This window comes from Zingiber officinale, chromosome 4A, assembly GCF_018446385.1.
Source record: "Zingiber officinale cultivar Zhangliang chromosome 4A, Zo_v1.1, whole genome shotgun sequence".
In the NCBI taxonomy this organism is placed as follows: Eukaryota; Viridiplantae; Streptophyta; class Magnoliopsida; order Zingiberales; family Zingiberaceae; genus Zingiber; species Zingiber officinale.
In genome coordinates, this window is record NC_055992.1 from 44,310,041 (window position 1) to 44,337,310 (window position 27,270).

General features: G+C 33.4%; 1 protein-coding gene across 2 annotated transcripts; it reads right to left on the minus strand.

The window, feature by feature from the left end:
• LOC121969879 (mitochondrial proton/calcium exchanger protein-like) lies at positions 1-26,585 on the minus strand. Of its 2 annotated transcripts, none has more exons than XM_042520173.1 (16): positions 26,327-26,585; positions 25,335-25,995; positions 24,922-25,234; positions 23,760-23,906; positions 23,570-23,658; positions 23,398-23,490; positions 19,453-19,579; positions 18,678-18,742; positions 18,435-18,606; positions 4,266-4,460; positions 4,118-4,165; positions 3,805-3,951; positions 2,919-3,001; positions 1,288-1,403; positions 1,120-1,210; positions 1-354 (listed from the first exon to the last, which is right to left on the minus strand). In XM_042520173.1, the coding sequence occupies exons 2-15, from the start codon at positions 25,943-25,945 to the stop codon at positions 1,128-1,130; spliced, it is 2,289 nt and encodes a 762-aa protein (XP_042376107.1). In that variant the 5' UTR covers positions 25,946-25,995; positions 26,327-26,585; the 3' UTR covers positions 1-354; positions 1,120-1,127. The 2 variants fall into 2 exon arrangements, with proteins under 2 accessions (XP_042376107.1, XP_042376108.1); XM_042520174.1 differs by lacking the exon at positions 1-354 and adding an exon at positions 671-813.
• Between the last annotated feature and the right edge of the window lie 685 nt (positions 26,586-27,270).

Genomic DNA, 27,270 nt, shown 5'->3' on the forward strand with positions numbered 1-27,270 from the left:
GAGACATAATGTGTTTTCAGAGTTTTATTAATGTAACAACTATTTTTTCCATGTTTATTTGTATAATTCTACAATAATTGACTACATAGACGATGGATGGAAAATGAAATATTATCCTTCTAAGTATTTGTCTTCTGTATCATAAACTCTGATAGTTTTATATCATGAACTGGATATTATGTCGAATATACTTTGTTCTCAAAAAGCCTACAATACTTGATATACCTCGAAATTAAGATGATTTGAAGTTAACACTCTAGCATCTGGTCACTGCTTAGGTTGAAGACAGGCACGGAGGGTAGGCGGGAAGGCATCATCAAGCTTCTGCTGCCTCCAAAATCACACAGCGAAGGCCTGAGCATCGATAAGTTTAGTTTGGTGATGCAAGGCAACAAGTACAGTTTGTGGTGTTGTGTTGATCACTAAGATAAATGGTGACGAAAAGTAGCATGAGAGAATAATATGATGCTACAGTAGACTGGTAGGCAGAATCATGTAGTATGATAAAAACAGAATAACGCAGTACAATTTTCCAATTTTGTAACAAACTACTATAACACCAATAAAAAAAATCTTAATAAATTATGCTTAAAATTGTTGAATCAACAACTGACAATGTAGCGAATGGAAAATGAGTTCTATATGTTATAAAATTGAAAATACATATATACACACATGTTAGTAAATTAAAATCTATAGCAATCACTATCAGAGAGTTATATTTAGCAAATTAACTCTCAATCTTGTAGGAGAAAAATAGAATGCCATCTCTACCCCACATTCCCTAGATAAGCAAGAGTATCGCATCTAGACCTAGTCAAAACAAAATTAGGTGTAAAGCACAGGTAATAAAGTTGAATGAGTTAAATAGACCTCAAAAATCACCTTATTTTATGTTTATTTTTGTATAGAAGATGACAGGCAGAAGATTTCTTGAGTAAATTGCTATAGATGTACAGGTATGCATTGCAGCAAAGAATATGGTTTAAGTGCCAAAGAGAGGAAAATTAAAACTTACTTTTTCTCATGACAAATTATCAAGAGCACAAATGATGCTGATGACAAGATAGGAAAAAAAAACAAGAACAAATTGCTGCCTTAGATAGAAAAGACACATACAATTACTATCATTGTTTGTGTTCTGATTCACCATCACCATCTTCAGTTTGAGAGGCTAACTTCACAATGTCTTCCACAAGAATCTTCCCATCTGTACCAGAAGAGTACAGGTTAGCAAAAGAGACAAGGTTTGATAAGTTTGAAACAGATAATATGAAGGTATAGGACCTTTGTCTCTAGAAAGATTGCTGATGAGTTCTTGAACACCTTCCTTTCCAATGGTGTCCTTGAGATACATGGCAGCAGCTGCAACCTCTTCTGGAGTGACTTTGCCGTCATGATCCCTATTAACAGACAGGAACAGAGGCAAAAAAAAGGAAATTAGCCTCTTACTGACATAAAGTTCAAGCTTGTATTTGCATATGCTAATAAGCATTTGAGTCAAAGATAGCCTCCGAAACAATATTTAATAAAGACAATTAATAAACAGGTTATTATATTAATTAAAAAATTTTAGTATTGAAACAAATTCATGAAAAGAAACTGATCACTTTTATTCTCATGACTATTAGGAAAATTCCTCCTGTTGCCAATATTCTTCTCATTTCTTTCAACTTCCTCTTCTAGTTCACCTTTTTCTTAGTCTTTCTTCGTAATATTACTTGAACAATTTTAGGCCACAAAAGTGTGATCCTTTAACCTCCTGGTAGGCTGGTTAATTGCTCATTTTGCTTCTGTGTCATTCTATATCCTCTTGGTTAGCCAGTTTCTTACTCTATGTTTCTATATCATTTTTTCAGTATCTTTTCCGCTCAAAAATTCACGAAGTAATTACCTGGTATGAAATTATAGTCTTTAACCTGATTGCATTTGCTTCCTTATAGACTCATATTGGCTAGACACCTATCAAAAAACTTTTGCAACTTGTGAAATAATCCTTCCAACACTGCAAATTAACTTAATGACATACATTTTCCGAAATAAGATTACCAACCACAGCAAATTGCTTTATTCTTGTCAAAGAAAATTATCATAATGAATCCATCTATGTGAAAAGATAACATTTTCTTCCGGCAGAATCTACCAATACATGTGTGAGCACATGCATAGACATGTGCATGACTTTAAAAAGCCCTCGCTTGAGCAAACATGTGCCTAACTAGGTGGATTTGGAAGAGGACCGTCTAGGTCTAGGTCTAGGTGGATTTCACTTGTATCATTTCCAACTCATGGTTATCACTTCAGGTACAAGGTGACAATTCTATTTTACACTAGGATAAGAAAGGTAGAGGAAATGCCTCGGTATTCATTGGGGCCCAGTTGAAGCTATCTCAGCCTCAGTGGAACCTATTTGGCTACATCTAATCAGAAACATTTAGGTTGTTGTCCATCTCTATACTTTTTAAGTATTAGCTTTGCCTAGCCGTGAAGTAAGACAAAGGTGTTTGAACCACGTAAATTGCTAGTATTAGCATTGCTCCCTGTGACATGACCAACTGATCGCAATATTTTCTATCCTTATTATGCTATTTGTTGTATTTAATGTCTTCTTGTGTAGTGGCCCTTTAGAGTCATTATTGGCAATAATACAGTACTATGCTAACCTCCAGAACAGTATTATGCAGGTACATTTAAATGACCTAAGAAAGGTAAATAACTGAATTTCACATCGGAAATAAAAATATGTATACAGACACAATAACCAATAAAAAAGCAATTTGGTTATGCATGCATGTAGGAGAGAATAATGTATGGAAAACTTCCTATGTCAAATTTCAGAAAGATTAATTAAGGAGTAAACATTAAACTGAAACCATAAAATACACTATTTTATAACAGAATTATGAAAATAATAATACCTATCTAGTATTTGCCAACGATCACCAATTCTAGCATCAACATCATCAATCTCCTTTTCAAGTTCTTGTAGCATAGCATCAACCTAACCATTAAAATAAAGGCATAAGGTTCAACGATTAACATGGTAAGAAAAAGATACAACCAAACGAGTGTCTAGGTATCCCCAATTATACTGTCCTAGTATTTCTAACAAGTAACAAAAAGAGCATAACTAGAAGCGCAAAGATATCATTGTTAGGAGCAGTCAAATTATAAAGAAAAACAACTAAATAGGTTATATCATTATATCAGTCCTATATCAAGGTGGACATTTTTCTATCCATTTATCTGGCATAGCTTATCATAGAGGAGTTAGATTCAAAACAACAAGCGCATTCTTGGTAAAGTATACAATCTGATACTCCTGCATGACAGTGGAAGACGTCATGGCAGTAATCTCTATTTGTTCTTTTCCCAAAAACTGTCCACCACCCTTTAAATGGTAGTTACATACATTTCACACTTACAAGCCGAGAAAACTTACTTACATAATTGCAGGCTAAACAATTAAGCTTGTTAAAAACCAAAGTTCAATCCAACCCAAAATGTCTAGGCACTTACTAAGGCAAGGGTCCCTTGATAGTTAGGCATCCCCAATAGGCCATGTGGAACTAAAGGGAAGTGCTTTTATTACTCTTTTATATATGGCTGCCAGGATTTAGGAATCCACTTCCATGTTCAAGTTCAAGGGATCCAAATGAAGTTTCTAGGATAAGAACACCTTAGATCGCTTACTAATGTGCACATCCTTTTTGTAAGTATCACACAAGTATTCAGACTAGCTAGGAAGAGAAAACGAACAAAATAAGTTAACATAAAAGAAACAAGCCAATTCTTAGTTCTTACCTTATCTATGAGTCTCGATGAAACCTTGTCTGCAGCAGCTACTTCAGTTACATGATCAGTCTCCTCCCTAGCAGCTTTATAAGCTTTCTTGGCATCCTCTTCACCCTCTGTACCCTCTTTCTCCAGCATGGTATTATACAGTTCAATCTGCAGTTAACAGTTAATTTCAGGGTTCTACCAAAAGTAAAAATACAGCAGACATTAAAGAATTTCAACTCCAGAAGAATTCTGTATAAATTGAAAATAACAACATAACAATCACTTGTTCTCAATGTAATAGAAATTCTTCAGTAAATTTATGAGATAAAAGTACCTCTTTATTAACAAGGCTCAGAAAATCTTGACGCTCCCTACTAACAGACTGCACAAGTTCATCAAATGATCTTTATGAGCTCAAGAATAAAAAAAACATAGTAGTCTGTTTAACTAGCAAAAAAAGGAAATATATTTTAGATACTTACAGAATCTGAAGCTAGAACAGCTAGTGCACGACTAATTTTACATAGTTGCTCCTGCTTTTCAAGTGTTTTTGCTCTTGCTAACTCATCTGCCTCCCTAGCAGTAGGAATAATCATCTCACTCAATGCAAAATCTTCACTGACCTCAGATTCCTTCACTTTAGCTTTCTCTTCTTTCACTTGTTTTTTCTCTTCCTCCTAAATAATTTTTAGACAAAAAAGGTCAGCTAAAAAATGCTATTAGATTACTATTTGCAAACCAGTTAGCTAACCACTCATAATCCAACAACCAACATAAATAAACATATCAACACAACATATACTCAGAAAGGGAACAGTCATCCAAAATATCTCTTGATTTGAGCCACAAGACATAGATGACTCAGTGGGAGGAAGATAATCAAAAGTAGAACGGGATCAAACATATCAAATCATGCATACAAAAAAGTACAAATTTCACCATTTTAGTTGAAGAACACCTACAGAATCAGTTGCTAATGATAGTCTATTATTATTGGAGCAACTAAAAAGTTTGTAAGAATATACAGAATTATTTTAAGAATTATAGCATTCTCATTAATCATTTAACAATGCAAATAGGAACGAGAATTTGTTTAAAGAAATTACTTGCATTGTATTTTGTATTTGATATGTTTAAAGGAAAATTCTCATTTGACTATCTTAATAATGAACCAGATAACACCGAACCTGGGACCGGCCCAACCTTACAGAAGTTTCCCATCGGCCGTCAAGATAAATCAAGAAGTGCTTGCGACGGATGGCCTAGAAGCCCAACATCCCGTGGATGCGCGTCCCATATAGAGGAAAAATCTTTGCAAATGCGCCGTAGTTGGGGATCGAACCGCGGATGTCTAGGTGACAAATTGATGCCCTTCTACTACACCATAGCCCCGAGGGCCCATTTGAATATCTTGCTTGCCCAAATGGAAGCCTTTTAATTTTGATTTTGTTCTCAATAAAAATAAAACGTAGCCCATACACGAAGCTCCCGTCAATACGAATCATGGGGAAGGGTCTATTGTACGCAGCTTTATCTTGCTTTGCAAGAGTCTGTTTTCGAGACTTGAACTCATAATTTTGTTCCCAATAACAAGCAAAATATATTTGAGTAATTGGCGTGGGTCTTTGTTATACGAGCACACCGCATCAAAATTATGAATCATTCTATTTATAATTTACTCCTTTGTGTTGATCTGCACATGGCTAATAATATTCAAATTAATTAAATTATTTTTATTAAATTGACTAATAAAACTGAAACGTTCTCGATAAAAATAGTTTTACATCAATCATCAGCTCTAAGCTCATATCTTTTTATACTAGTTATGGATGAACTGGATACATCCAAGATATGTTACCACGATGCATATTGTTTGTAGATGACGTTTTAATCAATAAGACACCTGGAAAAATAAATGCTAAACTTGAATTTCGATGGGAGATATTAAAAGTTAAAGGTTGTCTTAGTAGAGTAAACACTGAATATATGAAATTTAAAGTTAGCAATAGTAGGCGTAATAAAATAATTGTTAAGATAAAAAATGACGAATTACCTATCACTAAAGATTTTACGTATCTAGGATCGTTTTTGCATAGAAGAGCTTGATTGAGATGATTTACATAAGATACAAGAAAAATGATTCAAATAGAGAAGAACATTTGGTGTTTTTTATAATCGTAAAATACATCTAAAGTTTAAAGGGAATCTTTATAAAATGGTGATTAGACCTGCTATGTTATATAGAGTTAAATGTTGAGTTATGAAACAAGCACACTAAAAAATGAAAATCACAAAGATGAGGATATAAGATGGATGTACAAATATACAAGGATGAACATGATAAGAAATGAAAACATTAGAGAAAAAGTTCAGGTTGCACCTAGTGAGGAAAAACTCTAAGGAACACATTTAAAATAGTACAGTGCGAACAATAAATATCTCAGTTAAGCAATGTAAGATCATAACAAATACACACCTTAATTGAGAAAAGAGAAGACCAAAAAGATTTGATTAATATGATAAAACAAGATAAAATTTATTTAAATATAGATGAGGATATAATAGGCAATTAAACTCAATGACATAGGACGATCCATATACTTAACTTAGAGGGATAAAAGCTTCATTATTATTGTTGATAAATGATTTCTTTGATCTTGTCTTCCCTTCCCACCAATTGATTATAGCTTGTTCTTCTTTATTCTATCATCTCAAGATTTTTTTTTTCTCATTTTATGAATTACTAAAGCTATACCTTAGCACTATAGGATATCTTAGGATTTTTTTTTTCTCCCTCTACCCTTCACAGTTTCTAATTAATGCATTTGTTAGTTGCCTCTCAACGTACTCATACCATCTCAAGGTATTTTCTTTCATGTTATCTACACCTAAGTGATATTAGTATTTTTTTTATTGTTTTATCATAGTTTGAAATCTTATGACACCAAGTGAAGCGATCAAAACATATCATTACAATAAATTATCGAAACTTAATACCATTCAGCACCGACAATATCTCCTTCCTATGTTTCATCTCATTCTTTCTTTAACCTCCAATCTATCACTAGCACCATGCATTGAAATATTGACACGATACCAAATTAGTATCATTCAAAGAAAGACTAAAATTTCAACACAACTCAAGATTTTGAACCTTGGCTTTATCCTTTCTTTATAGCTCCACACATCTATCTTAGCTTTACCTTTATTGTAGTAATGGAAAATTTGATGTTAGTATTAGGATATGCCACGATAGTGGACATAAGCCATCTATTTGCTTGGAAAATCCTTTAACCCCAAAGAGAATGGATGATTAAATATTAGTGAACCATGACCATATTCTTAGGAGATAGCATAGCGTCAGGACTTTGAACATAAGCAATCTAATTGGCTAGATAAAGTCATTTATCCCTAGGAGAACAATGGACAACAACAATAACAACAATCTACGTCATTGGCTTTATCCCCTACCCCCTACTATATCGTTATTTATATTTAAATAAAATTTATCTTGTTTTATTGTTGCTAACAAAATATTTTTTTGATCTTCCTTTTTCACGTTTGGTGTGTACATTTGTCATAGTTTGAGTTTCACATCGCCTAATTGGAGCATGATCGTCTAAGTATATGTTCATATCATCTTAAATGTGTAGAGTTTTCCGTCAATAGGTGCAATCTCGACTTTATCTTTAATATTTTCATTTCTTACCTTATTCATTCTTATATGTCCGGGCATCCACCTTCACATCCTCATCGTTTGCTCATGTGCTCAAGTTATAACCCAATATTCAGCTTCATATAACATAATAAATCTAACCGCTGTTTGTAATTTTCCTTTTAAGTCTTAGAGGTATTTTATAATCACAAAGAACACTTGGCGTTCTCCATTTCAATCATCCTGCTTATATTATATGTAAGAACTCTCAATCCCTCCATTCTTTTATAAAAATGATCCTAAATATTTATAACTCTTAGTTACATACAACTCGTCATCTCCTGTCTCAACAATTGTCTTATTACGTCTAATATTACTTAAATTTCATATATTTTATTTTTACTCTACTAAGTCTAAAATCTTTCACTTCTAGCATGTCTCGCCAAGATTCGAGTTTAGCATTTAATACTTCACATGTTTCATCTACTAAAACAATATCATCTGCAAACATGCTCCACGGTACCATATATTGGATGTGTCTAGTTTGTTCGTCCATGATTAGTGTAAAAAGATAGAGACTTAGAATTGATCATTGATGTAATTCTATCCTTATGGGAAATGCTTTAATTAATTTGCCTAGAGTCTTCACTTTTGTCATTATATTCTCGTGCATATCCTTAATTTGTTCAATATACGCTATGCTAACACATTTTTTCAAGAATTCTCCAATAATTTGCCTTGAACTCTATTATAAGTTTTTCTAGGTCGACGAATATCATGTGTAAGTCTTGCTTATATTCTCGATGCTTTTCAATTAGTTGTAAAATGTACATCTTTTATTATCGATATTCCATATATAAATCCAAATTGATTTTTTTTTAATCACTGTGGTCTCCTTAATTTTTTTTTCAATTACTTTTTCCCAGAGTTTCATGATATGAATCATTAATTTAATACCACTATAGTTTGTACAATTTTATACGTCTCCTGTGTATAAGACATTTTTTTGCGATTTTAATATCAGATTGAATAACTTTGTAAGTCATTTGACAAGCTTTTTCCTTATATACTTGCATACCTTTATAGAAAGTTCAACTACTTTTCCATTGTGTATTCCATTTAAAGTTTATTACACTTCTCAAGTTTGAATTCTATGATAAAAATTTAAATTTCTATACTCATTTGATCTACTTAAACTACCCAAGTTAATCACCTAAACGTTCATTAAAAAGTTGATAAAAATATTTCTTTCATTGCTCTTTTATTTCCTCATCATTGAATAATGTCGCATTGCATTTAGCTTTATTACATCTTACTTTGGTAAGAGCTCTTGTCTTCCTCTCTCTAGCTTTAACTATTCTCAGTGTTCGAAATCTCGGGTTAGGCGGCCGCCTAGGCGCCGCCTAGGAGCCGCTAGGCGCTGCGCGGCATGCTGCCGCGCCGGAAACCTCCAACGCGGGTGCCCTAGGCGGCTCTCGGCGTCCCTAGGCGGCCCGCGGCGGGCCTCGGCGGAACTCATCGGGCCTCGGCGGGCCTCGACCGAGTTATTTAGGTTTTAAACGTTTAATATTTTGTTCCAAATTTGTTGTTTACATCTTCGCCGTGCGCCGCTTCGTCTTCCAAATTTGCTGTTTCGTCCTCATCGTAGCTGCGTCGTCATCGTCGCTGTTTCGCGGTGCGCCGCTTCCAAGGCTTCGTCGCTCCGGGCTCCGGTAAGTTTTTTCGTTAAGTTGTTAACTGTCGCCGCGCAGTCTCCGGCGACGCCGGACGCGTCCGCAACCGCCGGAAGCGTCGTAGGACGAGTCCGGCAGCATCTCGTGAAGCTTCCAGCAGCACTGGAAGCTTTCCGCGACGCTTCCGGCGCCGCTGGAAGCAATGTCGGACTTCGCCGGACGCGCCGGACACGTCCGGCGGAGCTTCCGGCAGCGTCGGAGGTCTCCCGCGAGGCGCCGGTGGCGTCCGCGCCGTCGTGCGAGTCGCGAGAGGGGGACGGCGTTTTTTGTTTTTGTTTTTTCTTTTTTTTAGATTTATTAAATTAAAACAATTCCTAACGGGGATAATTTCAAATTCAATAATAGGTTGGTTCGTAAAACCTAATAAAAATATCATCCCAATTAAATATATTTTAAATTTATTTTTTTTATAATAAATTGTATTAATTTTTATAAAAGAATTTTGAATATATAAAATTATATATATAATTAAGATTCCATTATTAATTTTATAACTTATATAATCAGATTTAAATATATAAATAATATACTTAATTTTTTTAAATAAATAATATTAAATATTAATTTATATATTAACAGATTTAAAAATTATAATAAATATTATCATTTATCAGATTTAAAAAATAAAAAATATTTTAAATTTAATAAATATAATACATATTATTAATTTATGTTTTATATAAATCATATTTATAAATTTTATATATTATTAATTTATATTAATCGGATTTATAAATATTAAAATTATATTAAAATTTTAAAAATTCTAATAAATATTATTAATTTAATAATTTATATAAATTATAAATCAGTTTTAAAAATATGAAAAATACATTAAAATTTTAAAAATTCTAATAAATATTATTAATTTATATAAATCAGTTTTAAAAATATGAAAATAAATTAAAATTTAAAAGATTCCAATAAATATTATTAATTTATAAAAGTATAAAACAGATTTAAAAATATATTTAAAATTTAATTTATTTAAACAAATATCGAATAAATTTTATTAATTAGATTAAGATATATAAAAAAATATTCTCAGACTTGTTAATGACTTAATGTTATTGAAATATTTTATATTGTATGTCTGTATGGTATAATTAAATTTTATTATCATGTTAATAACTTAATATGTTATGTGATTATGTCTTGTTATATATTATTTTTTCAGATTATCTGTTAGACTGTTATCAATGGCAAGCAATCCATCTTCGACAGCATCTGTCACTCAACCCGAATCCGGGATTCTTAGAAGAAAGTCAAATGACATCGAATGGGAGTTTGGGATATTGATTGATCCTAAGAACCTCGACAAAATTAAATGTAAGTTGTGTGGAAAAGCAATGTCAGGAGGAGTGTATAGGATAAAGGAGCACATTGGAAATATACCTGGAAATGTATCTGGTTGTCGAAAAGCATCTCAAGAAGACAAAAATAAGTGCAAACAGGCTATTTTAGAAGGGAGGAACAGAAAGAAGAACAAAATAATGGAAGAACAAAGTTGTAGAGCAGAGGTGGCTATTTCCGTAGATGAAGAAGAAGGTCTTGAAATTGAAGGGATGGATGGAGTTAAAAAACCTCTTCCACTTGGCCCCATGGATAGATATGCATCAGCAATTGCTCCAGAAAATGCAGGCTCCAGTGGAAGTAAAGTACTTCGGCAAAAAAATATAAATGAGGCTCTTTTCAAAGAGAGAACTCAACAAGTTCAATAATATGTTGGGAGATGGGTTTATGAAAATGGAATCTCATTCAATGCTGTTGATAATGATAGCTTCAAGCAACTAATGGAGGCAGTGGGTCAATTTGGACCAGGATTCAAGCCTCCAACTCAATATCAACTTAGGGAGCCACTATTGAAAGCCGAAGTTGAAAGAACAAAACAATTGCTGAAGAAACATGAAGAAGAATGGGCAAAGAATGGATGTTCGATCATGACAGATGCATGGAGTGATAGAAAAAGAAGAAGCATCTTAAATTTGTGTGTTAATTGCAAGGAGGGTACTACATTTTTAGAGTCTAAGGAGTCTTCAGAGGAGGCACATACAGCTGAACTTATTTTTGAGTATGTTGACAAGTGTGTTGAACAAGTAGGAGCTCAGAATATTGTTCAGATTGTTACAGACAATGCCACCAACAATATGGCTGCAGCTAAATTGATGAGAGAAAAACGACCCGGGATCTTTTGGAGTTCATGTGCAACTCACACTATTAATCTCATGCTTGAAAGTATTGGCAAACTTCCACGAAATAAAAAGGTGATTGAGCAGTCCAAGGCTTTTACCATTTTCATCTATGCTCACCATAAGACTTTATTATTGATGAGAAGTTTCACGAAGAAGAGAGACATAGTTCGACCTGGAGTTACCAGGTTTGCATCAAATTTCCTCACATTGCAAAGTTTGATTGAAAAAAAAGTTAGTTTAAGGGCCATGTTTACAAGTGATATGTGGGAGAAATGTAAATGGTCAAAAACAAACAAAGGAAAAATGGCTTACTCTACAGTGATGAGCATGAGTTTTTAGAATGGTGTAACACTTTGTTTGAAAATATTTGCTCCTTTGGTAAGAGTTCTTCGATTGGTAGATGGAGATAGAAAGCCATCGATGGAGTTTCTATATGGGGAGCTTCTTCAAGCTAAAGAAGATATCAAGGTAGCTCTGAATAACGTGGAATCAAATTATCAGCCTATCATAGTCATTATTGAGTCAAAAATGAAGGATAGACTTGATACATCATTGCATACCACTGCATTTTTGTTGAATCCTTATTTTTACTACAAAGATAGTTCGATTGCTCTTTATGAGGAGGTCGCGATGGGGATTTTTGAATGCATGGAAACTTTGCATGCCAATGAGTTAGATTTACAAGATACAATTATTAACAAGGAATTTCCAAAGTATAGAAATAAGACTGGGTTATTTGGAAAAACATTGGCAGCAAAAGCATGTGAAAAAAATGATGATACATTTGATCCATGTGCATGGTAGAGTACATACGGTGCTCACACACCTAACTTGCTAAGGGTGGCATTGAGGATACTTTCATTAACTACAAGTTCATCGGGGTGTGAAAGAAATTGGAGTACATTTGAAGGAGTAAGTTTTAAACTTTCAGTCTACTCTTTAATTAAATTAGTTATAATTTTTAACGTCTATACTTTATATTCAAGTACTGACTATAGTATTTACTTTCTCTGTTTTTTTTTAGATTCACACAAAGAAAAGAAATAGGTTGGATGCCAACAGGTTGAACAATCTAGTATTTGTCCAATTTAATGCTAGATTGTTGAACAAACAAAAAAGAGAAAAAGAAAGAAATGTTGATGTCCTTCTTGCAAAAGATGCTTCAAATGCACAAGGTTGGATTGTGGATGGTGGGGAAGATGATGAAGTTGAACTAGGTTCCGGGCTCACTTGGCAAATGGTTGATGAAGCAAGTGGATCAGATGAAAATCTACAACCCCGAAGAAGCTCCAGAGTGAGAGAACTCCATGAAGATGATTTTGAATCCGAAGAAGAAGATGAGGATCACAATAATGATATTGAGTTTGTGTCCGATGAAGAACAAGTTATTGAAAATTATGGAGAAGAAGAAGCAGAATAAATATGAGTAGAGATATTATTAGTTTTCCTAATTTTGAACTCATTTTGTTAAGACATGATTTATGTTATTTAACAATTATATTTTGCTTAGTGGTTACTAGTTCACAATGCATTGTAATCTTGAATTGAACTATTGCTACTATTTTCCAATGTTCTACTGTTTAGTATATAATTATGATAACTTACTGCATGTTCATTTTTTTGTATCGGAAAGTATGTATTTATTTCAGCATACATAGTTAGATCTTCATTGCTATGAAATTGTTTAAGACAATATTTAGATTTACATATAACATTGTCCACAGTCCACATGAAACAAGGGATACCGAGGAATCCGCCTAGCGGCGCCTAGTCCCCGCCTAGGCGGCCTAGGCGCTAGGCACTGGTCTGCCGCCCGACTAGCGCCTAGCGAATTTTAGAACCTTGACTATTCTATAAATGTCTCTTTCTCCTTTTGTATTTAATTTTTAATATAAGCGTTTTAAAATTTTCATTTTTGTCTTCATTCATAGCTTTCTTGGTCTCTTTGTCGGCTACTATATACTTTTTTATGTTTTCTTCATTCGTGTAAATATCTTATAAATTGTTCATTTTTCCTTCACTTCTCTTGTACTTTCTCATTCTACCATCATTATTCTTTACTTGGTGGTATCATTTAACTCACCAAGTATACTCTTTGCTACTATTTTCAACTCTAATACCATCTTATTGCATGTCATATTCGAGTCGCCGTGTATTTCTCTTAATACTTGTACTCCTACCCTCTCCTTAAATATATTTTATTTTCTATCCTTTAACTTCCATCACTTAATTCTGTAAGTCGTACATATTCCTCATTTTTCACTCTACAAACCCATTTAGATTTCTTTCTATTAAAATTATTTCGATTGGCGGAATGTTTTGTAATATCTTATTTAAATCATCCCAAAATTTAGATTTAATGTGTTCATCTAATCCTACTTGAGGTGTATATATACTAATTATATTAATAGTTTATTTCGTATTCACTATCTTGAGAGCTATAATCCTATCCCCTTTCTAACTACTACTTCATCCTTTAGCAAACTATCAACTACAATTCCTACTTCATTTCTTGTTATACTCCTTCATGTGTACCATAATTTAAAGAATTCTCTACTATTTTTGGCTTCTCTCCTACCCACAAAATATTAATTCTTCTCTTAATCATCATATCTACTACCTCCATTATTTTACCAGTTATCATTCCTAGATTCCATATTCCAAATTTTAGACAAATATTTTTTATATATATAGTATTTGTCCCAAATTTTTGGCAAATAGTTATTGCTTTGTGACCAAAAGGTCACACGTTCGAATCCTGAAAACAGTCTCGTGCAAAAAGCAAGGTAAGGCTGCGTACAATGGATCTTTTCCTAGGACCCTGCATGGCAGGAGCTTCATGCAACGGGCTGTCCTTTTTTTCTTTTTATATAATATTTGTTCTTACTCAACCAATGATATGAGAACTTTTGCATATTTAATACTACACATAAATTCTCATGGAGATGTACGATTCTTGCCAAGACCTTCCAACACATTCTTTCCAGAGAACATCCTAGCATTAGCAGAATAGTTTAATGGATTCATTCATGGAACATTTGTCTAAAAGTCCACGCTGACCGGTAACTTGACGCGCAACCCTTGTCCTTTTTCATTTGGGCTTGGAACCCACATCAGGGGACTTGGAGAACAATGTACAAAATAATAAATTAACTTAATATGATGAGGAATGTGTGTTATGCTCGAAAAATAGAGCCTATTAAAACCCACATGAAGGTATTTGGAAGTTCATAGTTCATGCAGATATGGTAGGATAAAACCTTGGAACTTAGAATCCAAAACTACACACAACTTGTCTTTAAAATATCACCTTAATTCCAGAGAGACAAGAAACTCAGGATCAAATTGGAAGGAATGATAGGGTAAGAAAAGATGTATGAATTTGACTTGATAATATGTATAAACTATGAAGCCTACAATATTTAACATGAACTCATCTGAAAGGCTCAATAATGTTTCTTATTGACTTCTAGTGGAGTGATAACACTAAATTATACCTGAGGTATTTATGTTAACCTAGCATAGATTTTGTAATATTTACCCTACAAATAAGAAAATGGATAGTACTTAAAATACCAGTGTTTCACCCATAATTACATACACATTATATGACGTGTTAGGTTGTTCTTTAGTTTTGAAATTAGGGAGTATCTAGACTTATTAATAAAGATATCGTATAGATTATACAACCAATCTATAATGCAATTAATATCACACCCTGCATGATAACAGCTTACCATGAAGCGGGTTTTGTTAGCCGTGCATGAACTACAATAATATTAGATCAACATAATACAAATAGTTAGCTAACTAATTAAATGCATGTCACTGAAGAAACTCCACCAGTTTCATACACAAATACCAGTGAAGAAGCTAAGTCAGAACCTTCATAACATAGACATATTATGCAAAATAGATATAAAGGAGAAATGCATAATATAATATATCTTATAAAAGAATTCAATGAGCAGTAAATAATCAAAGCTAGCATTCTGTTTAAGTCAATTTAACTTCATTAATCTCTTATCACAATTTTACTTTTCAATTTTCTGTCAAATGATTATAAATTTTTTTATACTTCCTCTTTTATACTCCTATAAGTTTTCCATCTTAATTTATGAGAAAATCAACATACATATGTAGAGAAAGTGAATGGCCCACAATCCACTAGATAAAAGATGTATTTTATATAGCGATGAATAATCCAAAGTCCACAAGGTATTAGACCCACAATCCACCCGATACAAAATGCATATATATATAGGATCAACAATCCTCAATCCACTCAGTAAAGATGCATTGCATATATATTGAGGATCATTTTTTTAGCATAGAGACATGACTCTCTAGAATAAGGAATTCATTTGTTTTTTAATTCAGTAAGTAGTCACACAACTTCAAAGTGTGGAGCCGAATCTCTATAGTATAAATAATTTATTATTTTCTTAGTTCAACTAAAGTAGTCACGCAACTACCTCAAAGCACAAAGCAAAAGCTTTATGGTATAGGTGAATAGGTGATGCATTCATTATTTTATTAAATTAATATAAATAATCACACAACTCTTTTCGAAGTGTGAAACCAAATCTTCACAGTATAAGTAATTTATTTGTTATTTTATTGGTTTGATAATATAATCATACATTTTTTATTCATCTCAAGGTAGTTCATGTTCTCTTAAGTTACTAACATTGGGCTTTATTGTCTTTATATGTTATCTCTATTAATCATTTCATCGTCAACAGGGTCTAAGAAGCAACAAAGAGAACAAGATCAAATAAGGACAAGAAAGAGAAAGCACATATCAAGCAACAAAAGTAGAAACAATAATAAAAACAATTCTCTTTTCAAAAGATTTCATTATTATATCATCTATTTTTATAAATTAATTATGAACAAGGTAAATGTAATGAAACAAATAGTACATGCCAACCTCGAATGAAGAAATCACCACCACATGCAATTAACTCTAACATCTTGAGACTCCACTATAGCCACTAGATATGCAAGATGTAAATGAGAACAAGTAACAATTAAGACTCTATATTAAGAGTTAATTATTAGACATTACTAACTAGTTGATGTGTTAAGTTTGAACTTGTCCATGCACCCCAATTACTAACAAAAGTTTCTTTGGTCTATCGAAACACCTCCATATCCATATAAGAAAAAAGAATAATAATAACAAAATGTCTTCACTCATGTTACTCATTTGTCATTAATAATTTAAGTATTAACTATGGTCGTCAATCATTATCGCAATTAGCAAGTATCTTTGCTTTTATAATCTATTTATTCAAAATAAGTTATTGGAGAAAAAATAGAGATGATAGAAAAATCAAACATTCTTAAAAAGAGAAAGTAACTAACTTCTAATTTCATCTCTGCTATTTTATCTCTTTTCTTCTTTCAAATAACAATAACAATCAAATTGACTCTACTATTTAAAATTGGCTATATAGATCTCATATAGCAACTAGTATTTAGATCTAATATCCAAGCCACTTTATGTGCGTTAAGTAGTTATTTTCTTTTATCTCACTCTACTCCCATTCACTTTTAACTTTAGTTAATCCAACTAAAACAACCTCTAACCACGGCCGCATTAAGTAGGAAAATAAATTTTATATATATATACATGAAGATTATATTAAATTATTTATGAATGCAACACACATTGAAACACGATCAAAGAACTAAATAAGGAATCAGTGTGAGAAGAAACACAAATGCAAAGAAAACCAAGTGAGACTTGTTATGATCTATTAATCTCCCATGATGGATATAAGAGTAATACAAGCAGCGGCAACACATCCATTGTTGAGACCAAGAGAGAGGAAGGGAGAGGTGCAAATCAAATGGATGGTGGTGGCTGCAATCAACGGCGGTGTGGCTAGCCGCCAAGTGGCGATGATGGTATGTATGTTGGCCGACAAGTGATAATGGTGGCACACGTGTCGGCAAAGTGGCGAGAGAGGGATGGAGGGATGGAGGGGAAAGAGTTCACAAGAGAAGTGGAGGTTTCAAGTGAGGTTTCGCCATAAGGAAAATAAGGGGGAAAATCAACTCCTTAAATATAAACACCTCAAAAATCCTAAATTAGGTGCATGAAGAATACAACTTAACAGACTCATAATATCATAAACTGATTTAAATCTTGTTTGAACTCAAACTTGGCTTGAGTCAGAGTCAAATTGGACAAATTGGTGTTGGTCCAAATTAGATGAGAAAGTGATATGAATATTGTTTGGACTCGACTAGGCTTGAATCAAAATCAAATTAGATAAGCTAGGGTAAACCAAATTAGATGAGAAAGTGATTTAAATTTTGCTTAGACTCCATTAAGCTCGAATTAGAGTCAAATTGGATAACCTAGGGCTAAACCAAATTAGATAACTGGGGTCTGGTTCAATTGCATTCTTGGTCCACCTGGTCTAAGTTTTCTGCGGTGTTTATATATTTGAGTTTAATTACTTATCCCATACATATAGACTTTGACTCCGCACCCAAAAAAAGCTCCATGACTGTGTGAGATAAGAGATTAATGACGTTAAATTGCTAGAAAATAATAACTTTGATTTTTTATTGCTTGTTGGATTCTTTTATGAGATATATCATACACTTCTCTGTACCATTTCACATTTTATGTTCACGTTCTATACTCTTTATCCTCTGTGGGTACTAGTGGAGTTTCTTCAACGATTTGTATGTAGTTAATTTAGTTAGCTATTTTATTATGACATTATTGCAGTTCATGCATGACAAGAGAAGCCAACTTAATGGCAAGCCTACCTCATGCAGATTCACCAAATGGATTGAGAAAGGTTAAAAATACAAATTATCTAACAAGTAAGGCCGCTCTTTAGTTACAGTATGAAACTAGTTGGATAATGAAACCATGGAATATATGGACTATTCAATCAAGATCAATGCAATTGAACTCTAGTCTGCTCATTTTGCTCAAATCTGTAAACAAGAGTTGCTGGATGATCGATTACAATGCCTTTCTTGAAAAACATATTATTAAGTAATTGCAATGACAAAGAAAACCCAAGAAAGAAAAGCATGTACCTTGATAAGTTCTTCCTGCATTTCTAGGAACTCCAACTTTCTCCTCCTCTCAGAAACAGAATCTTCAGAAGGCAACCCAGTGCCCACTGTATCAACAACCTCATCTGGTAGAGATGAAAGGGTGGCCACAACAGCTTCTTCAGGTTTCAACTTTCCAGAAACAGTAAATGCTCTGACAAATTTTACCCAATAAGAAATATATGAAAAGCACAGCAATGAAAACAGATGCCTGAAGCATATTACCTTGATAGTATCAATAGAGAAGATGGAACAGCATAATTCAGTGACAAGTCCAACCAATCACGAAGCTGAAACCAAATGTTACCATAATAAGACAAAGTTTAGTGATTCTTCTGGCTAACAACAATCGAACTAGAAAAAATGCATTGCCATCACAAAATAAATCACAAAAAGACAGCCAAATTATTCTCGCAGAACTAGTTTCAAAAAACCAGAAAAAGAATTCAAATAAGCAAAAAAACAACAATGAAATGATGTTATTTATGTTACATTTAACCATGCTTTTTGGTTAGATTTACCCTATTAAAAGAAAACAAAATTGGTGTATCTGGGCAAAGATTAGCCAAATAATATTCTAATAGAACAATAGCAGAAATTTGTTGATGAAATTGAATATAGACTTTTTATATGAAACAAATTAGTAGGAAGATAAATACTCTAGTTTCGCTGTTTCATCTGTGATGAGTTAAGAAGAGGAGACGTTGTTGAAATATCATATTAAATTATTTATAAAGATAGATAGGGCCTCTCTATAGAAAGCTTTGTAAAGATGCCATGAAGTAAAAGTTAATAAAGATGATCATAAACACACAGTGTATTTTCAATTTCAAGCTATTAGGTAGAACTATTGAGCATGGTACATTATCAACTTTGAGCCCTCAATCCTCAAGCATCTTTTCCCTCTTAGCTCCTTGTTGATTTTGAATATTCTACCTCCATAAACTGCCATATGGTGTCCAAATTCCACAGAAGTAAAGAAAGTTCAAAGGAGAAAAACCTGTTGACGCATTTCAAGTGTTGAAAGCAACCCAAGATGGCCTCGTTCCCTGCAAGCTTGTCTGAGTTCTTCTTCTGAAAGGGATTCCACGCCCTCAGCTTGAATCAGATTATCATCTTCCTTAATCCTTGAGTAAAACAGGGTATATCATCAAGGCCAACAAAAACTACCTAATAAGTTAGATTTTACTCAATTTGTATATCAAAAACAAAAGAGTGAAAAGTTAAGTGATTGTATATTAATCCAATTTTCTTTTCCAAATATTCAAAGAAGACACTTAAATCCAAATACACAGAAAAAAAAAATGAAAAGGTAAACTAGGAAATTAGCTCAAGCACAGTGTAGAAGTTTCATGAAATGAAAAAAAAAAGAATAGAAACTAAGGAACGACCTGCTTAAAAGATAGAACACAATCACTAATCCAAAATGCTTAGCCTCAAGTTAATAGTAATCTACTCATCCAAGTGTATAACCTCTTCTTTAGCTCACAACTACTCGTGGATGTAAACTAAGGTGTCATAATCTTTCTTGAAATCTCTATCAAGACCTAGAGTCCAACTCATAGTTCATACCACCACTAGTCATCTGATAGTGATTTTCCTCCATCACACAGGCAAGTCTTCTAGATACATCCCTATGGTAAGGGTTAGGTCTACAGTCTACTATGATATCAACCATAATGACCTTCCTAATTGACCCATCAACTTATTTAGATGAACCAACAGCCTAGAATGATTAAACCCAACTTAGTAATAGTCTACTTCTATAAATACCCTTCATTTTCTCATAATTCCGCATGCAGGAGTAAACAAAAATGTCAAAAAATTTGTTCAAGAAATGAACTACAACAACTACCAAAAAACTTGGTATAAGTACATGTATTTCAAGTTGCTAGACTTAGCATATATGGGGGCAAAGAATCTTAAAGATCTTTTATTTTAGGATTTTAAGCCAAAGGAACTTTTTCTTGTAAAATACTACAAAAATATATAAAAAATAAATATTACAAGTATACTTAAGAAATTGAAATTATAAAGAAAAAGGTGTACACTATATATGTAAGAAAATGATATGCCTTAATCCTTATATTTTCCAAATAATGTGACACACTACTGGTTTGTTGTATTCTAAAGAGTTACAGTTTTCTAACAACAAACTAGTAGTAAAACAATTGAGAAAATGATTAAATGGAAATTCAAATGCAATATAGAAACAAAAATGTAGCAACTCTATTCTAAAAATGAGCAAGAAAAATATCAACTAACTTAGTATTCATATTTGTGTTTCAAGTGACAATACAACAACAATCAAATCTTCTTCCACTAGGTGGGCTCGGCTATATGGATCCTTCTACAACATTAGACTCTATCCCCTACTATATCATCAACTATATTTAAAAAAAAATTATTTTATTTTATTATTATTAATCAAGTCTTTTTTTATCTTCATCTTCCACATTTTGATTTGCATATTTATTCTCCTCTTATATCATCTAACTTGAACATTTATTAATTATTTAAGTACATGTCTATATCATCTTAAATGTGTTCTCATTTCTTATTTTGTCTATCCTCGTATGTTCGCACATCCACTTTAACATCTTCATCTCTACAACTCTCATCTTCTGCTTATATGCTCAAGTCTTCAAGTGACAAATATTAAAGAAAAATTTATGGAAACAAAAGATGTTATGGCACATAACTTAATTATGAATTGATCATAGTTTAGAACTAAAATTTTATTTATACTTTGGTTGAACTCGTTTAGTCTAAGACTGTAGTATTGGGCATTTTGATGATCTTTTGTTGTAAATAAGTGTTGAATTTGTTAATTGTTGACTTCAGTTTGTGAGATACTTGTGATTTTGTTATTTGTTGTAGCTTATAAATCCTTAAAACAATAAAATATACTAGAAATTTTCAGATTTGTAGTATTCTTAATGGCAATTAATACATCATCATAATCAAACCATGTTTATCTCACCTGCTTTGGGTCAGCTAGGTAAATCTTAACCCTTCATCACATTGAGTTTTATGCAAGAAATAAGATAGATATAACATAAATAAGCATATGAAGATATCTTTCTAAAAAGGGTAGTCCGGTGCACGAAGCTCCCGCCATGCGGGGTCCAGGGAAGGATCCATTGTATGCAGCCTTACCCTGTTTTTTGCAAGAGGCTGTTTCTAGGATTCGAACCCGTAACCTTTTGGTCACATGGCAACAACTTTACCGTTGCGCCAAGGTTCCCCTATTCTTTCTAATAGATGGAAATATTAATAGATAGAAATAGTAAATCGAAGCATCTATTCTATAACAGATTTCAGCTTACCCTCCTTTTTTGTACATTTATTAGGCCTAGTATTTCCAACAATGATTTCTTTATTTCTTCATGTCCAAACGAATAAGATTGTCTACCAACAATGGGAACGAATCTTATCAATTGATTTCTACATTGTTTCATAATATGGATCTTTATTTCATGTAATATGGTTATAATATGCGGCTTTTGCCAAGTACAAGTGAAAGAACTTCTATGTAGAATGCATGTATATGTGGATATAGCCTTCCTTTGTCTTGTTTGCAAAGTTTTTCTTATTTTATGATAATTATCATAATTTCTTAAATCTTGATATAATACGACTCTTATATTAATATCACCAAAGGAATATTAAATGAATGAAATTGGGATGTAGATGGAATATAATGAAATAGTGTTGCCTTGAGGTTCCCTATAAAATAAGGAATAGAATGGAGCTACTATGAAGAAGTTTCGGTAGTTATGAAGGCTCAAACTTGTATTGTTCATGGGCTGAGAACAAGAGTTGCACTCTATAAGGTTGAATCTTCTATTGTTCCTCAATAGCTCAGTGGTAGAACGATCAGCTATTAACTAACCCATTGTAGGTTTGGATTCTACTTAGGAGACTTGACTCATCTTTAATCAAAAAAATTTGACTAGCATTTTCTCCTTTCCCTCTATCCTTTACACCATTCACTTTAATAACTTCAAGTCTTCTAACTATAAAATCTATTAATCATCATTGAACATATCCATACCATTTCTCACTCTATTTCCTAATCTTATCATTTATGTAAGCTATACTTATTTTTTTTAATATTACTATTTTATTTTATTTATCCAAGTATCTCTTTATGTTAACTTTTCCTACATGTTTCCTAACACTTCATCACTCTAATCCATAAGGTATAACAAATCATACCACATTCTTATATAATGTTCTTTTAGTGCCCGGGCAGTGGCACACCGATCACAAGATTTCCAAAACTCCTCTCCATTTCCACTATCAATTCTTTATACTATTTTGAGTGGGCATTGGTAGAGAAGATTGATAAGTTGCTTGAGATTTGTATGAGTTGCTTAGGAGGGTCTTATATCATAAATAACTGATGGTTATGATTTTAACATGAAAAGTAACTTGATCAACATAATAAGCATACCAAAGAAACATATGAGAAACTGAACATCATCAATAACAAAGCTAGGAATTACTAAGACAAATTAACACTGTTTAATTCAAGAAAGCCATTTTACTCGATAACAAAAAAAAAATATCATCAGATCATCAATTAACCATAGATACAGGGTTGGCTCTTTGAAAGGGTAATGTGCAGGAAAGCATTTTCTGAAACTATACAACTTAAAATAATCAAAAACTACATGATTACACAAAATACTTGTAATGGAAAGACTGTCTACCAGGTATTACTAACACTAATATTAGAATTATGCATGGCATTATGTGTGGCAATGCTGAAGGTCAAACACTAATTAGCTATTAGCATGAAACACAAGTAGTTTTTTCCTCATCGTTAGATTATAATCAACTTATTGAAATACATAGGAATCAGTAATAAGGCTATGAAAAACTATAAATGAAATAACTAGTAGATATTTTCTTCATTCCAAATGTAGCATAAACTTACTCCTGCAATTTCCTCCTAAGCATAAATCGCAAGTAATTGTCAGTTCCAAATGGCGGGATCCCCATATACTTGCACATATTTATTAATCTTGGTCTGCAAGCAGTAGATGTATAAGATTTTATCTAACATCAATAGACAATTTTAAATCAGAATTTCATTAGAGTAAGACAACCTGCTGATATTGTCCAACGTCAGCTCATCATTAAACAATTTTGCAAAGCTCAAGATTTCATCGTTAGAAACAGGAGCACCAGTCCTGACCTTATTGTCAATAACCATCATTTTAGTTACAACTATTGACAGTTTGTAGGAAGTGAAGATAAAATCATATGGTTTCAAATTTCAGTGAAAACCTAACATACCTTGTTCAAAAACTCATCCAAGTCCTCTGCAGTCTGCTTAATTTCTCCACTGTGAGATACTTGGACTTCCTTTGCCATCTCCCTAACCGTGTCCTGCAAAAACTTTGCGTACTCTATTCTTGCTTTAAGTTTCCTCTTCAATGCTTCCTATATAATACAGGAGAAAAAAATCCCAAATGAGACATTGTGAAACAATTGTAGAAAAAAGTGATTACGCTCACCCCAGGCGCCCTCACAGCCTGTCCCCAGGTTATGTGAAGGGAGATAAATCTCGGGATCCGCTTATAGTCAACCACCAAGTTAGCTAGGAGGTGGGAGGGGTTTTTTTCCCGAGGGCATGCGTGAGATGTTGTAAAACGATCTTATAAAAGTGGTGAAAATTATCATTTCCAAAGTTTCCATTTTTGAATAGTTCTTGAATAACTGTTTTTTTAAAACAAAAATCAAGCATTTTCTATGTAGTACATAAATTTTATATACGAAAAGAGCATAAGGTTGGTGATTTTTTCTATTTTCTTTTTAATTTTTAAATTATCCTTTTAAAAAAACTGAAAATAGATTACAGAATAAAGTTCTAAGAATCCAAGACACTAAGATACAAATATTTGACCAAAATATCACAAGGAAAAGGAGTCAAAAAATCTAAAAGCATGAAGCTATAGGATTTGGGTTCTAGATACTCCAACTACATATGCTGCACAGATCATTGAACCTGACCTGCAGCAAGAAAAAAAAATGATTTTTAAATAGCCCGTTGAACTAGGACAGGCCTATATTGCTTTCATACAAAAGAGAAATTGTGTTGGTTTGGACTTTGGATATGTTAAGCAAGATGTCTCATTTCTGGAAAAAGGCAGGTTTCTTCCTGTCACCATCAGTCACCGATGGGCCACTGCTAGTGAATTTGGCCTCCAAACCACCACTTATTACCAGTTGTTTGATGACAAAGGCTTTTCCGTCACCTCTATATCAGAAGATGTGGAAAATATTTTCCTATAGGCAATTTTAAACAAACATGGCTCAAAGCAAAATGACCAAGTTATGATCAGACACATATTTGCTAACTGGGTATATCTTGAAGATGAGAAGTTTTAGTTTCAAGTCAAATCATGCTCACATGAAGAAACAAATAACTGATATTCGTCATGCCAAGCAACAGTACCTGCTCCTTCATCTTGTCCTGGAATGTAGATGGCAGCATGTTTGGAAATAGTTTGAGGAACACTGGCAATAAAAACTCCATGAATGGAACAATGATGAAAACTGCAAATGGAACCAGTCTAAATATATCAGCTGTGGTCCGTGTCAACTGTTTTCTTTCTCTTCTTGTCAGACTCTTTCCAGCAGCCAATTTTAACAACATTCTCGAAGAGATCCTCACATCGGCCCATAACAATTTCAGACCTAGCCAATAATGCTGCATGGTTGATACAAATTCATCTTTCCAGTGGTGCAATTTAACAGTCCAGTCCGTCCTTACAAATAGAGGGGGCAAGAAGGTTATGTCAGCAAAATTTGCTCAATATAGGTAAAATGAAGCACAAAAAATCAAACCAGAATTAGCTAAGCTAATACCTGCTCATGGAAGCTACTGCTCTCAAAGCAGGACCAATTCCCAAAACCTTTGCCCAAAACTGTTGTATGAGTGTTTGAGATGCTTTTTGAGAATCTTGAACATGTTTGGCTTTTGCTTTAGCTTTTGCCGAGCTTAAACCTTCAACAGCCTGATCGCATTCCTCAGGTGATGCATCCTTTAATCGTTTTTGGCCCTGGTCTTCGTAAGGTTCCTCCTCATCATTCTTTTCAGGTAGACGGACTTTAGCTGTAGATGCTGTGTGGATGGATTGTACCAAACCTCTGGCTGCGAAGGGTAGTACAAACTCTCGCCTTCCATTTCCAAATTTAGGAATACAAAATCTATCGTATGGAAGCTGAAAAAGCCTTTGATCATGAATGCACATAAACTCCTCTTTAGAGTTTAGAATCTCAGGCCACTTCGTCCATGTGATCTCATCTTCATTTGGGCTCCGTTCAGCAACATTGGTTGCAACTTTTGTGTCAGTGTCATAAACATGGTCACCCTGCCCGAAGCTAGACAAACTGTAGCATGAACGTCCAGGCACGCTCAAGTAATTGGAGAAATATTTCTTTCTCCTGGTGAGTGCAAGAGACACGATTCTCGACATCCTTTTTCTTCCCCGAGCCAAAAGGTATGGTCATATATCCCAGGGAACCCCTGAATCGATTATTGAATCATAAACGAACACAACAAGGAAATTCCAATATAATAAACATAAACCAAATATAATATCGATCCAACAAATTCATACTTTCACTTGTTTTCCCGAAATAAAAAAAAAAACCTCGTTTAAACAAAAGGGAAAATTATGAAAGGCAGCATCTGTAAATGTATGGAATTTCAAAACTACATAGCGGCTGGAAGCCAAAATCCTCTACAGCCTAATCGACGATCAGATCGATATGTTCTCTCCGAGTCGAAAAAAAAACTATAGCTGATAGCCATGAGCGCAAATCCAAAACACAGAGAAAAGAAGAGAATAACTCACCAGAGAAGCTAGAGAACCAGCTCACAGTGCTGCTTGAGCCGTACGATCCAAGATCGAACACCGTGATAACAAAAATGCGAAGAAGGTGTTTAGGGTTTTGACGGTCGTAAGGGAGGATAGAGGCGACGAAAAGTGCAAGACGATTGGATGGGGGCGGCGTGAACGGTTTGAATATTTATAGAAACTAGAAAGACGAGTGATTACTGCGTTTGCGCTCGATCGCTGCGCGGCGAGCGGAGCCCTTTTGTCATTTTATTGAACATGAATCATTTTCCAGTGAGCCTTTTTACAATTAAAAGGTTTATTCTGCCAGGTGTAGCGGAATTAGTTCTCATTTTATTTTGCCTTATGGGTGCATTTGGTACTAAAAGATAATACGTTTACTCAATGTCTTCGTTACCTCATCCTATAGTCTAGAGTCAACATGGAGAAAGTGCCCTATGGGTGCACTTTTTTCGAGCATAGGGTGATCGTTTCGGTCCATGAAAATTTTTTATTTATCATCAAAGTAAATCGGGAAGCGCTCGTTATAGACAATCCAAGAGTCTAATATCTTTTAATTACGTACCCTATTTAGAAAAAAAAATTTATAAATTTACTATAATTGAGACTCAGAACTATAAACACCTAAGTGATAATCTAGATATTTCATTGCTACACCAAAATTGGGGAAAAAAATGGGTGCACTTAATACTAGAGCAGGTTGTTATCAGAGAAGAGAATGAAGGTTCAATTTTTGATAAATATGAATATTATTTTGTTATTTCGTATCTCCAGTTTAGGAACATGCTAAGATTAAATAAGTCATAAGTCATGGATTTATCCTTTTTACAGTATATGGGATTGTCTGAGAAACGGATAAGACTTCATTTTTTTTACCACTATAATTAAAACTATCAATTTGGATTGATCTATTCAATTAACTTGTCTTATTAAATAATTTA